The sequence below is a fragment of the Zeus faber genome, assembly GCF_960531495.2.
Source record: "Zeus faber genome assembly, chromosome: 11".
Lineage (NCBI taxonomy): Eukaryota > Metazoa > Chordata > Actinopteri > Zeiformes > Zeidae > Zeus > Zeus faber.
The window spans coordinates 18,133,136-18,147,532 of NC_137205.1; the positions used below are offsets into that span (position 1 = coordinate 18,133,136).

The 14,397-nt window shown below is 48.2% G+C and overlaps 1 protein-coding gene across 1 annotated transcript in view; it reads left to right on the forward strand.

The window, feature by feature from the left end:
* LOC307237507 (protein sidekick-2-like) overlaps positions 1-14,397 on the forward strand; it is a gene marked incomplete at its 3' end in the record, with an annotated part of 107,489 nt that extends 93,092 nt beyond the window's left edge. Inside the window, exons 35-45 of the mRNA XM_080010229.1 lie at positions 339-440; positions 1,215-1,330; positions 1,446-1,632; positions 3,120-3,257; positions 4,454-4,615; positions 4,739-4,864; positions 4,962-5,126; positions 5,243-5,383; positions 6,458-6,602; positions 10,535-10,664; positions 13,960-14,397. Coding sequence (XP_079866355.1) covers positions 339-440; positions 1,215-1,330; positions 1,446-1,632; positions 3,120-3,257; positions 4,454-4,615; positions 4,739-4,864; positions 4,962-5,126; positions 5,243-5,383; positions 6,458-6,602; positions 10,535-10,664; positions 13,960-14,397 — 1,850 coding nt within the window. The remainder of the gene's footprint in view (positions 1-338; positions 441-1,214; positions 1,331-1,445; positions 1,633-3,119; positions 3,258-4,453; positions 4,616-4,738; positions 4,865-4,961; positions 5,127-5,242; positions 5,384-6,457; positions 6,603-10,534; positions 10,665-13,959) is intronic.

Below are 14,397 nucleotides of genomic sequence, written 5' to 3' on the forward strand. Positions count from 1 at the left end.
TTGATTTTAAATCTCTATAAGCCACCCTGTCATTTTCCCCCACCACGTTTCTTCCTTTCTTTTTAATCACTGACAAATCTCCCCTTTGTCTCTGCAACAACCTCATCCTTTTCGGCGAGTCCGCCTCACAATTCCGTCCTCATGCCTTTGTTTTCAGATCACGGTGCCGTCTTGCCACCGGCGTTGCTGTGATTGTGTGTCTGTGGAGACTAACTTCTCTTTATTGCGGCTGTAGAACTATTCTGTTCTAAAAAACAACTTTCTCTCTCTCTCTCTCTCTCTCTCTCCCTCCCTCTCTCTCTCTCTCTCTCTCTCTCTCTCTCTCTCTCTTTCTGCAGATTTGAGCAAGCACAAGCGCTACGAGATCCGTCTCAGCGTATACAACGCGGTCGGGGAGGGTCCGAGCAGCGCGCCGCAGGAGGTGTTTGTTGGCGAGGCGGGTGAGTCTCTGTTTGTATGGCATGCGCACGTCAATATTCTGCCTGTACAGTCAATAGAATTACAATTTTGTTGCTTTGACTTCTCAAAATCACAATCGACATCTGTTTAGTACATTCTCACGTATAAGGAATTTGTCATGGTTATAGTTGGTGCATTGTAGTGCAAACAGAGGACAGAAAAATAATGCTTAACAGTCTAAAAAAACAAGAAATACAATATTATATATATATATATAATATAAATATTATAATTATATTAAATTATATATAAATATATATATATATATATATATACATTTTTATTATTATTATTATTATTTATATATATATACATCTATATCTATATATATACAGAATATACAAATTGTGCTGTGAGATAAACATAAATTAGGTAAAAAGGCTGTGGTAGGGGCTAATTGGCAGTGAGGATCCAAGTATTGACTTGGTATAAATATGAATATGGTTGTGTGTTTCTGTATGATGAATACAAATTATAAAAATAGATTAATTCAAATGTTATAATGAATTTTACCCAAGTAGTATATATTTATAAGTAATAACTAATTAAATATATATTATATATAAAAACAATTATATATACTAAATAATACATAAAAAATTAATATATATAGATAATCGAAACAATATTTATATAATAAAAATAATAATATGTCTATCAACGGTTTTGACAGAGGTTATAACTTATATTGATATTAATTTGGTTGTTTGCACTATATTAAAGCAATGGTTGAATCTTTTAACTTTATGGTTCAGTTCCAACAGCCCCGCCGCAAAACGTCGTCATCCAGTCGTCAATGGCCACGCAGCTCGATGTCACGTGGGACCCGCCTCCGCTGGACGCTCAGAACGGTGACATCCAGGGCTATAAGGTATAAGCTCATCATTCCCCCTGTGGGGGTGTTACTGCAAAACAATGTGGGTTGCATCACATCGCATCTTCCTTATATGAATCTTGTATGACGGCCGCTTTCCTCCCGTCTGTAGATCTATTTCTGGGAGTTTCAGCTCCAGAACGAGACGGAGCGCCTGCGGACGCTCTTCCTGCCCGAGCTGGGGGTGAAGCTGAAGAACCTGACGGGCTACACCACCTATATGATCAGCGTGGCCTCCTTCAACGCGGCCGGGGACGGCCCCCGCTCCCTGGCCACCAGAGGGCGCACTCAGCAAGCAGGTACGGCAGGGCAGGAGCGGAGACCGGGTGGAGGCGCTGGAAGGCCCAGGAAACTCATGTGACCTCAACCTGACGCCGCGCTCCTCCTTCCCCTTCCTATCCCACACACTTTAATGTGCTTCATTTTGTGTATATTCTCACTTTTTTTTTTTTTTTTTTTTTTTTCTTTTTAATTCAAGCGCGAGTATAAAGTTCCGGCCCAAGGTTGGTTTCTTGTTTAATCACACGCGATCTTTTTCATGTATGGGGAGAAGCCTTGCTCCAACAGAGGCACCACATCTACCTTCAATGCAAAATAAAAGCCTTGTTCTCCTCACTCCAGCACCTTTTTTTCCTATTCATCGGAAAATAGGCCATTTAAACAATATCAAAAGTGTTCAAAAGCAACCGGGGCGCTGTGTGGAGCACGAGTGATCTTGGCACGCCGTCTGAGGCGGCACTGCAGGGGTGGAAATCTAATGACAGGGGAGGAGGAAGCGACTGTAAAAGCGAGGGAGAAAGACGGCACATGTGGGTTAGCTCCTCGGCTGCGACTGCACAAAGACGTCTGTGTTCACCAACTACCACCAGTCCTCCTCCCTCCCCCTCCCACCTCCAAGGTTTCAGAGCACAAATGGTTTACAGTGTAAATGCCGCTCGTCTATTCCACCCCCTTGAAGGCTTTGACATTGGCGCGGGGTACAAAGTGCTGAGAAGTGAGAAAAAAAAGACACGGGCGGGGAGGTTTTTTTGGCTCTCCGCACCGCAGGGCACCGGGACGTAAGCCAACACAAGCTTTTGTGAATTTTATGCAGAATTGTGGCTAAGTCCTGACACTAAGCCGGGTCCGGGTTGGGTCAGCAGGCGGAATTCTCAAAGCTCGCGCTCAAGGTCGCGGAGCGATTGTGCCCCCCTTTTTGTGTACAAAGCGTCAGACTTTGCTGCCTCAGTGGCAGACGGAGATATGTATTAAATACTGAAAGTGACAGATAAGGAGGAAAAAAACGAAAAAAAACAAAAAAAACTGTTTAGTTTTACGGCAGCATTAAGTTCCCACACATGGGATTTGCTCCTGCAAAGGCGTCGCTGTAAACAAAGCGAGATCCTGCGATGACTTAACGAGTTCTGAGTACACATTAGATACGTGTCAAATTCAGACGGGCACATTTCAAGCAGCCCCTCAGTAAATTTCACTAATATAGTTCCACCAGATGTTTTTTTTTTTTTTTTAACGGTGCCGGTCTGGCAGCCGTTACGTTACCTCAAGTGAAGTCGGATCGAGCGAAGGTGTTTCCGTGACTCTCGCCCTAATCAGTTCTCCGCGGTTTGTCAGACTGGCAGAGGACGCGTAAACCAAGTGGATCGCGGCGGGTTTGCAACCGGGCCGGCGGATACCTAATGAGCGCTGACTCGGTTGGGCTTTTGCGTCCCCCCCTGAAAAACTGAGTGTCACGACCCCCGCTCTTCTCCCTCCCTCGTTTTGTTTTGTCGTCCCGGTCCCCCGACAGCCCCCAGCGCTCCCAGCTTCATCCACTTCAGCGAGCTGACCACCACGTCCGTCAACGTGTCCTGGGGCGAGCCCAAGCAGGCCAACGGCATCATCGAAGGCTACCGCCTGGTCTACGAGCCCTGCACGCCGGTCGATGGTGAGAAGCTCCGTCCGCAGCCGCGCCCGGACGTCCCTCGGCCGGCTTTTCCGGCGGTGATTCTACACAACACCTAGCCCCGCTTCTCTCCCCTCACTAACACGCCGGTTAAGCAAGCGCACTAATCTGTTGCAGATGGGGTTTCGGTAGCCTGTGGAAACGTATGGCATGAATGAGGAAAGGCTTTCTGCGGTGGAAGCACCCCCACCCGATGTTTGACAAGTTCCCCTCTCTCTCTCTCTCTCTCTCTCTCTCTCTCTCTCTCTCTCTCAAGGAGTGAAGGGTGGATAAACACTGGTTAAGCGGGGCTGACCAAACAAGATTCTTAAGTAATTGGGAGCAGAGGGGGGGGGGGGATGCTTATTAGAGGTTCGCTCTGTTCCCGTGGTGACCCGCTAATGGCCAAGGAGTGAACAGATGATTGAGCCGTAGCAGACAGGGCAAGGATATGGACAATCTTTCTGGGAGGCCGTGATCTCTCCTCGAAAATGATGTTCGGCTGTGCAGCAAGCCATTTGATCCACATATTTACAGCATTAAGTCAACAGAGAAGTTATGAAAAAGAAATAGCCGCCAGGCCATACAGTGTGCAGATTATTTGCGTAGCCATGCGCCTTACGATCTTCTACATTGCATTTGCACTTGACCGTCCTTGCCGGTTGGGCATCGTTCAATTCTTGTAGTAAACTAGAGGTTCTCAACCTTTCTTGGCACACATTTTTAGCAGCGGCAATTCTCACCAGCAAGAGTCATTTCTATTGTTATTCTGGAGCCAGCACCACTAATTTAATGCGTTTTTTAAATGTAATTTAACGGATGATTAATAATTATTTAATCGAGTACATACTTCACATTGAGGCCAATAAGAAAACAGATTGATGATGAGTCAGCTGTTTGATGTGAATTTGAGTATCACTCGGACTACATTTATTCTAGATATTTAGCATAGAATGGTTATATATTTTAAACATTTAACCTCTCTATTCTCTAAATATGTATCAATCCAATATAAACAGCCTTAGAAATGTCCCGTGATGTGGGGTTGAGAACCTCTACTAAACATTGTAATGTAAAAGCTTTGCTATGAATCAAGCCCCTGTTCGGGGCTTCAATGCTTGTGTGCCTGCCTGTCGCTTGTAGAAGCAGCATCTAGAGTCTTAGTGTTTCCTGTACAGACGCCTCTCCTCGCACTCCAGGTGTCAGTAAGATAGTGACAGTAGATGTGAAGGGCAGCGCCCCCCTGTGGATGAAGATCAAAGACCTGGCAGACGGGGTCACTTACAACTTCCGCATTCGGGCCAAAACCCTCACTTACGGCCCTGAGGTGGAGGCCAACATCACCACCGGGCCTGGAGAAGGTGGGGCTTTTCCATCATAATTGTTGCGTATTTGCGTTTTTGACTGAATAGCCTTTCAGTCACGGGGAGTTTCATAGGGCAACAACGTTTTGTTTTTTTGTTTGTTCTTTTATCCTTCCTCAGGATCTCCGGGACCTCCCGGAGAACCCTTCATCTCTCGCCACGGCTCCGCGCTCACGCTGCACTGGACGAGTGGAGATCCAGGGCGAGCGCCCATCACGCGCTACGTCATCGAAGCCAGACCGTCTGGTGAGCCGCCGGTGTACAGATAACCGTCGGGTTTCTCATCTTGACCGGGGGACTTTCCTGCAAATGGAGATTGAATAATTGTCTCTCGACCTCCTAGATGAAGGACTGTGGGACATTCTGATCAAAGACATTCCGAAGGAGGTGACATCGTACACCCTCAATCTGGAGATGCTCAGAGAAGGTGTCACGTACAGCTTCCGCGTTATCGGGGTCAACGATTACGGCTACGGCTCCCCCAGCGCGCCTTCCCCTTCCATCTCGGGTAGGTGACATTGTTTACTTCAGCAGATGGCGCGACGATGTCCCAAATCAGGGTTTTTCTTCTCCCTGACCCCGCCCCCGCTGAATGTGTCCGCGTGTCGTTTGCGCTCCATGCAGCCCAGAAAGTGTCTCCGTTTTACGAGGAATGGTGGTTCCTCGTGGTCATCGCCTTGGTGGGCCTCATCTTCATCCTCCTCCTGGTCTTCATCCTCATCATCCGAGGCCAGAGCAAAAAGTACACCAAGAAAGCCGACTCAGGTAGGAGAAACGTCGAGCCGCAACGTTGTCGCCTGAAAGGCTCGGAAAAGCTGCCGTCGCCCCACTATGACTCAATTTAATGATACAGTAGCGCAAAGAAAATCACAATTTTCCAATGGACTGTCAATGCTTCGAATCGTTCAGGTGAAAGGGCATTAAGTCATTTGGCGGACGTTGAATGGGCACTCCTAATGCCCCCACTTATGTGTACACCACACAGCTACGGCAGCCTACAGCGGAGGGGTTGCTGAATCACCCGGTACTTGGTGCTGATTACGGTTGACTGCTCTCTGCACTGTGTAATACAAAGCCCCAAATCCACTCGCTCCTCAAATCAGTGTGACAACGTGAGGTGTGGGGAGCGAGTCAACACCGGTCTACCTTGTTTTTATCAATACCTTGGCGTGCTCGTTTGATTGACAAGCCAGTCACACAGGGTTAGCCTGAACCGAGCATAAAGGGTGTAGTCACCCGGCAGCGGGGCCCAGGAGAGAGTGAGGACAGAGAGAACTGAGAACGGGGGGGGGGTGGGGGTCAAGTCAGGGGTTTGGACCTCCACCCGCTTGGCTTGGTCAGCGTTTAGTCTGCCGCTTGGGTCTCCAGGGTCACCGGTCTGGGGTTTGGCCAGACCCGATGACAGACAGACAGGGTCCATGTTTGTCCGGGCGAGACAAAGAGAGCTTCTTGGGCTCTTTCACCCCCGCCGTGCCCCCAACTTTCCCAGCCGTGGTGAACCAACCCCCACCCGAAAAACTGTTTGTTTTACCAGGGGCCACTACAGAATGTTGGGCCCCTAGGCCCAGCATGGGTGAGATCACACTAACTATCCAGGTGAAAAAGGGGTCAGTGGAGCTTCTCATCTGTGCGTCCAAATTCGACACCACCACATGTAAACCGGAAGAGCAGTATATTTGTATGTACATGCTTGTGCGATGGGTGGTACAAAATTTGGAATTTTAGAAGGGAAACAATCACTTATAGGGGAAGGACAATAACTAAGCTGAGTCGGTCGAGTGTTTGTTTGCCATTCGGAAACTAACCTACAGACAGTGTTGTCTTCCCACCCCTGCGCAGGCAACCACTCCAGCTGCACCGCGCTGCCCCTGTCCCACGGGGAGATGGTGCGTCTGGACGAGGGACGCTTCCCCACCCTGGAGCTCAACAATAGACGCCTGTCCGTCAAAAACTCATTTTGCCGCAAGAACGGCATCTACACAAGGTCAGCTGCCGTCGCAAACAGCCTCCCAATCAATCATCCGCCGTCGTCATCCCTGATCAGACACGTGTTAGATCAATCATTTCCCTGAATTAAAAGAAAATCGTCTGGGTTTTCCCAGACATGTTATTCACGACTAGATTTCCCTTGTTTAATTTTCTTCGGGTGGTGTCTCGTTATTTGTTGTAGCGTTGTTTGCTTGTTTTTCTAGCCCCCAGGTCCCTTTTTAGAGTGCTCTGTCATTCATGAGAGAGCGTGCCAATTCTCCGGGAGTCAAGCTGCTATAATGTATGCCTCTATCCGCTCTCTTTCTTGATATTTTGATTCTGTTTGTGCAAAGCCACAATTTATGCGGGAGAGGGAAAGACAATGCCCGGCCTGTTAGCATTCATGGGTTTGTGCATGAGTTCTTTTGTTCGTCCATCACAGACGGAGGGTGCTCATTGGTCAGAGCGGGCAATTTCAAACTGGCTCCTGGCCCGGAATTCATTCTGTCGCGCTGCACTTTCGGAGCAATCTCAATATGAAAGCATTGGCGTTGTGCAAGGCGGGGTCGGGGTCCTCCAGCGAAACAGAACTTTGGCAGTCTGACTCTTTAGCCAAGCTAAAGGTAAACAGTAGATAAGACGGATTCCACAAATATTACGGCATGGGAAGCGGAGGAAACGGTCACAATGTCAGAGCACTGACCCGCGACAAAAGATTAGACAGAGCCAGTCCATTGAATTACCACTGAACTGAGTTGGAGTTTTGGTTGTTACTTCCACATAATTGTATTCTGGGAACCTGTTCCGCCACATAATTGCATCAATTTCAGCAAATCACGATTTCAGTGTTTTTTGAGCCATGTTGCCTTGTGGTTCAAGTCAGTTAATCCGCCATCAAATTAGTTGAAAGAACGTGAGGTCACGTTCTTCTCTCGTCTTATCTCAGCTCCATGCAGCATACATTTACAGAGTATTGATAGGCACTCTGTATTTCGAAATGTGTTCTATGACTTTTAAAGACATAAATGTGGCAAATATTACTGAAATTCATCAGTTTATTGTTACACCCCTTTCCCACTGCACCGAAAACCCGGTAACACCCGCTAAGATCCTGCATTTGTCACCAGAGGGGAAGGAAAAACCTGGGTCTCAGTCCCGAGACAATTGACCCGGCGATACACCCTGGTTTTAATCGGCTCCCCCTCCAATCGGCTCTGATGTGATCAGGACACCCAGGTTCACCCGCTTATTTTGGCCCCTTTACCCGCGCGATGCGACGCGCATTGAAATTCCGGACGTTGGCACAGAAATAGACAGGAAATCCATGCAGTATTCATTTCATATCCCGTTTAGAATCCAAAATTACAACCAGAAGTTATTGACTTTTTTCCCCACATGGGGAACCGTGAAATGTTGTGAGTGGTGGGATCGCACCGTGGGGGATCACAGCAGAGAACCCCCGCGCCCCCAGCCGGGCTCCGAGTCACTCCAGCATCGCCCCAAGTCGGTTGCCCCAAGCTGCTGTCTCCTCCACTGTTTTTTTCCCAATCACACTGGAACCATGACACGCCCCTTTTCCGACGTGTGTGCGTATTAGATTAGACGCATTAGATTTCCAATTGGTTTTTCATTGGGGGTAAAAGGTTATCGCAACATATTTACTGAATGCCCGAGATATTACACGCTCGCCGCCCCGTGACGCAAGTAACTGCAACTCTCGTTAACTTTGGCAATGCAGTCGCTTCATGCAGCCCGGGGTCGGAGGGATGTCGATTAGAGTCTGCTTCCTGCGGTGGCCAAAAAATAAGGGATCGGCATTGCAAGCGTAGCCATTAGTGTAGCCATTACGGGGGAATGTGCATGATGGGGCGCAGCGAGGGCAGGGGGGAGCGGAGTTTGTTCTGACTTCTCCCTCACCAATGAGGCCGAGGAGGGGATCAAAGGACCATGAGATGCTCCATCGCTTTGAAGGGCTCCAATCCGGTGGAGAACTCCTTGCTAATGATCTGTGGCCTGAGGAGGAAGAGTGGGAGGTCCTTCCTTGAGGCGGATGAAAGGGCGGGGAGGGTGGGGGGCCGGCGCAGAGGAGCGAGCGGGAATGATAAGGCAAGGGGAAAGCGAAATACGGTGCTGTTAAATAATTCAAGGGTCACTGGCAGCCTTTTGGAATTTGATGGGTAGCGCTTAAGAGGCATCGCTTCCTCGCCCTCGCCCCCCAACTCTCACGCGCTTCTGGCCCCCATCGTTTTTACGCCCGTTTGAACTCCCGTTCTGAATGTCAAGCAGATATTTTATCACAGCGGCCCTCCCCCCTTCCCTTCCTTCCCTTTAACTAATGTCCCTTGTGGTGGCGGTGGCGGCGGCGCTCATGGCCACGGAGAAATTTGTGTATTCTGAGCAATTTCTTCTTGACCTTCATCTCCAGACAATTAAACGCGTGTGTGTGTTTTTTATCCAAAGTGGTTGATAAATAGTTTCACCTCAAAAGTTTCAGTGATCTGCGTGGCGCTTTAATATTACGCTATTATACTTTTTGCAGGATGTGTAATGTCGCCCCCACGCGCAGTTCCCCACTTTGGATCATTTGAACATTTTCGTGATTATTTCTGTCTGTTCTTGCTGGATCCAGTTGCCCAATCTATTCTCATTGGTGAGTTTGAGCACGCAGATCCATCCACCTTGGCAGCTGCCACTGCAGCCATCGTCATTATTGGAGAGGACGAGGAAAAAAAAAAAAAAAGAGTAATAGGCAGATGTTGCTTTCTACCGATATATTTAGAATTAATGACTAAAGCAAGCTGTGGGTCATTTTACTCAACGTTTGCTCATAGGAAGGAATTTAGAATACCTGGCTCCGCTCCGCTCGAGGCCTTGCTTCGTTATGCAGTTATTCCACATTGGATTTGAATCTCCTGACTGAATCCGCTGATTCATTCAACTTTAATCATCACGGCAGATTGCTCTCCGACAGGATCGTGCGTGTGTGTCTTATGACAGTTTAGTGAACAGATGGAGAATTCACCCGCACCCGCACCCGCCCCCCACCCGCCCCGGTGGAGTCCAACCCAGACTTTGCAAAGATCACAGGAAAAGAGCAAGAGAATAAGGCCAATTACAGGCTCCCACCGTATGTACCGGTGGCTAGTCAGAATGCACAGCTAATCCATCCCATTGTTGTTGTCCTGCTCCCTCTGGACCCGGCTATCTCCGGGATCATTTGAATCGATGAGTACGCGCCGAGCATGTGCATATTAATCCCGATGAGCCTCCGGCGGCTGAAGCCGGGGAGCTGCCTTGCAGCCGTTCAATTAGTCTCAGACCGTCAGGTGTCAGTCACAGGGCAAATCCAGCTTTTGAATTTGTGCTCGAGGGCTCTCCAAAGGGAGAGGCTTCGAAAAATATCTATTTTCTATTATTTATTACACTGCTCTGTCGCATAATTGATTGTGATCCGTCGGCAGTGGAAATCGGCGGTCAGTTATTTCTGAATAATGACCGCGGGCTCTTCGTATTGACCGTTATCGCGGGCAGCCACTTCTCCGCTTGGATTCACATCCTAACTCTGACAGAAGATAATGGGGACGTCTTGTGACGCTACAGGGAAACTAGGATGGAGAATTGAAAAGATGAATGTGGACATGTCCAATTTCACATTAATAGCAGTAAATTGGTTATCAGAGGGATAATGTGCGGCCAATCTGTCATTATCGCTAAACAACTCCAACGGGGCGACCAGGTCTCGTATCACTCTGACGGGGGCTTATTTTGCGATCACGACCGACCGACTGCACATTATCACTTACGTCAGGTACAAAAAAAGGAAAGGTTTTTCCTCTCCTTTATTCCCAACCATGCGCACTTTTGTCCTTCATGGCTTCCTGCTCTCGCTCTCGATCTCTATCTCTTTCTCACACACACCCTTTCCCTCTTCCTCCCCCGTCGCCACAGGTCTCCGCCACGGCCGAGCCCCGGCAGCCTGCACTACTCGGATGAGGACGTCAGCACCAAGTATAACGACCTGATCCCGGCAGAGAGCAGCAGCCTGACGGAGAAGCCCTCGGAGATCTCTGACTCCCAGGTATCCGCCTGGAGCCCGGCTCCCCTCTCTGGGTCTGCAATGCGCAATGAGCTGAAAGTGACGAAAAGGAAATTTTAATGAGGGGGGAAAAAAAAAAAAAAAAAAGGCAAAGTTTTGAATTTCTCAATGTGACATCGTCCTCCAGAGTAAAGTGAGAATCTTTTTCAAACATACTTTTCTTTGCCGTCGTTTAACCTCCCGGTGACTTTCTCTCCACCGAGGGAAAACCCTTCTGCCGTTGTTTTATCTCATCAATACCTCTCCGCCGGGAGAAGTAGATTTCTCAAGAGTACTCATGTCCCTGTTTTCTCTTTATATGACAAAAAAAAAAAAAAAACACTTAGCTGCCAAAGTTATGGAGTGGCACTTTTAAGAAGATCGATGACACTCTGAAAGATGGAGTGAAATTTGTCTAAAATGAATCGCTCGTCGACACAAGCCTGCCAGCGGTGACTGACATTCTTGGGCATATCTTGGGATTTCTCTCTGTGCCTGATTTCCCCCTTGGGAAAGAAGTCTGGGGTGCGGATTCCCATATAATATAATTGTCCCTAACGCGGCCCTGTGTTGCGTTGAAACGTTCTGTGAATCCGGGTGGCTGGGATCAGGCTCCCCTGGGCCCCGGGCGAGATGAGGGGCCCCGGTGGATACTGACCTGTCCGGCTCAGTGTGTGGAGGTGAAAGGTTGAGAAATCGATAAACACCCTCCAATTCTGAGACCCCCACTTTGGCACGGACTTCTCAACCCCGCACCACGCCACCCGCTTGTGGCAGGGACACACCAATAGAATTTCAAAAGACGTCGGTACAAATTCAAAGAATCGTTCCATTCCAGTAGCGCACGAGCTGTATGAATTAACAGGACGGTGATCAAAGGGTGGCACACATCTTGAATCTGGCGCACGCTATAAGAGCCCGTATTTACTGAAAGACTTGGAATGGTTCAGATCTTTTGAGGTTCATCCCTGCTGTATCCTCACCCCTCACGTAGCGCCCAGCTATTTCGTTCCTGCGGGAGTTCAGCTTTTTGACCAACCTGGACGCGCCGTACTCCCATCAGGAATTCAATGCGAGTGAAAGGGCAAAAATTCATAGTTTTGCATTCCGTGCAAAAAAAAACAAAAAACACTCCACTTTTCATGAAAAAGCGAACGCGGAGCCGCCCGCAGTCTGACTTTGCCAATTCGAGTAATTATAAAAAATAAAATACATTTTGTTTTTGTTTTTTGCTAAATTTGCTGTTTGCTGGCCCCTTGTTCATTGCTGTGACACTTTCTTGTTTCGCGGTGTTACGGCTAATTGGGTGACCTGCCTAATTTTGTGACACTTAAGATGACGGCTTTTGCAGTTTTAGAGAAAATCGCTTGTTTTGGAGGAAAACACCAAAGATTGGTAGATTACCTACAATTCTCTCATATTTGTATAAAAGCATTGTGCTAAGATACGTCTCAGGTTGTTTTACAGAAACTAGCAGACAGCCATTTTTGAGTCACACTCAAAATATGTGTGGCCTTTTTAAATACAGTAAAGTGCATCAATTAAAAATAATTTCCTTGTGATTTTCTCAAGCTGTTGAACTTTCCTGGGACTGAGACGTGAAAATGGCTGCTCAAGCCCTTCGGTGTATAAACACAGGGCAGCGGTCTGTTTTGGAACGTATATCGCTTTGGATGAAAACATCTGCTGAAAGACATAATGTAGTTCTCCCGGAGTTATTTACCAAGTACCTGCACATACAAACACGCGCACACACCCCCCCCCCCCACACACACACACACACACACACACACAAAACGTTGTTCCGACCGAGTCTGAACAAACACCGCTCTCCCGGGAACTCCCGAAACACGATTATTCTTCACCCCCGCGCCGCCTCGGACTGTTTGCCTGCCACTTGTGCAAATAAATGGGCCCTCTGTGCCTCAACATCTGTCGAGCTGTAGGCATATTCAGGGACATGATCGGCTTGCAGAGTTAAAAAACCTGATGTCACTTTCTCATGTGGAGTGCCGCCGCCGCTGCCGCCGTACCGTGGTGCGAGGGGAGAAAACAATAAATGCGATCAGCTCCAGCCGAGAGAATCGTTATTGGGAGTGATGCGGCGTAATCATTAAACCGGTAATGGGAGGGATCGTACCATAATTGCAACGTAAACAAGCCTCTCATAATGAAAACGCTGTCTTTGTCCAATTTCCAGGATACACTCGTGTATTCTTATCTGCTCTGTGCTCCCCGGGGCTGCGGGTGAGCTTCTCATGTGATATCCGTCCTAGATGTGACCGTGGACCCCGTAGAATCCTGTGTTGTGTTTACTAGATCACCAGTTGAGACTCCGGTCTGGAAGGCAAAGTGCGCCGCGCAACGGGTCAAACGCACGTCGCGGAGAATGCCCGAGTGGACGGAGGCTGACCCGAACTCCAGACCCTATTCAGTCAAATGTGACGCCTTTCTTCAAAATTAAAAGCAATATCTGGATTAGAATTATTATTATTATTGTTTTTTTAATTATTCGATTTCTTACGGTCAATAGGGTTAAGAGGTCAGGTCAGCTTCTGTTGACATAGAAATTCCTTCATGAGATGCGTTTTTGACCTGGTGGGCCCAAACATTTACTATTCCACTCTACATGGTTATACTACAGTACACGCCCCGAGCTTTGTAGTTTGTACTGAATCTACTGTATGAAGTTGTATTAATCCCATTCAGTTTATTGTGCAGTCCCCAAAACTGTAGATCTTTTTCAACACTTCTCCCAATGCTGTGAGAGTTATTGCACCGATATTGTTTAGGCAAACCCTGTCTCCAGTGGTAAAAAAAAAAAAAAAGGTAATACAGTGCGAGTACTTTTTTTTTTTAAATATCTCTACTGACTTAAGCGCATTCAGTTTTGGAGACATATTCGACTTTCGACTCCACTACATTTCAAAGCGAATATTTGTTTTACCCCACTGCATTTCTTACTTGTGTTACTTTAGTTTTATAAAGAAATCTGGATTTATATTTATAGTATTTTAACTATGTCCTCTGCAATTTTTGGGGAAATCAGAATATGCATCTGCAGAAAAAAAAAAAGGTACAGGAGAACTTTATGCTGTATATCCCCTTCTATATTAGGGCAATGGATATATAAGTACTTTTACTCAAGTACTTATATACTTTGCTCATAAACGTATACCTTTGCTTGAGTAGAAACGTCAATGTAGTACTTTCACTTTTACTCGAGTCATTCCGTGTCAGGTTATTTGTACTGTAAGTGGAGTAAAACTGACATTGACTTCTGTTATCGCTCCCCCAGGGCAGCGACAGCGAGTATGAGATGGACCAGAGTCGACAGAAGACGCACTCTTTCGTCAACCACTACATCAGCGACCCCACCTACTACAACTCGTGGCGGCGGCAGCAGAAGGGCGTGTCCCGCCCGCCGGCGTACGGCTACGCCCAGCCCGACGCCCTGGTGGAGCAGGAGCCCCGGCAGCACCCGCCGCCCCTGCCCCCCCTGCCCCCGCTGCTGCCCCAGAGCGCCCCCTCGCCCCAGCCCCAGGTCCCCCAAGTTCCCCAGGTCCCCCAGGGCCCCGGCCAGGGCACCCTGTTCCGCCCCAAGGGCAGTCGGACTCCCACCCCGTCCCTGCTGTCATCCGAGCCCCCCAGCCAGCATGGCACCCTGTACCGGCCCCCCAGCAGCCTGGGCTGCGCCTCCCAGGCACCTACCGCGGGCTTCTCCTCTTTCGTTTGA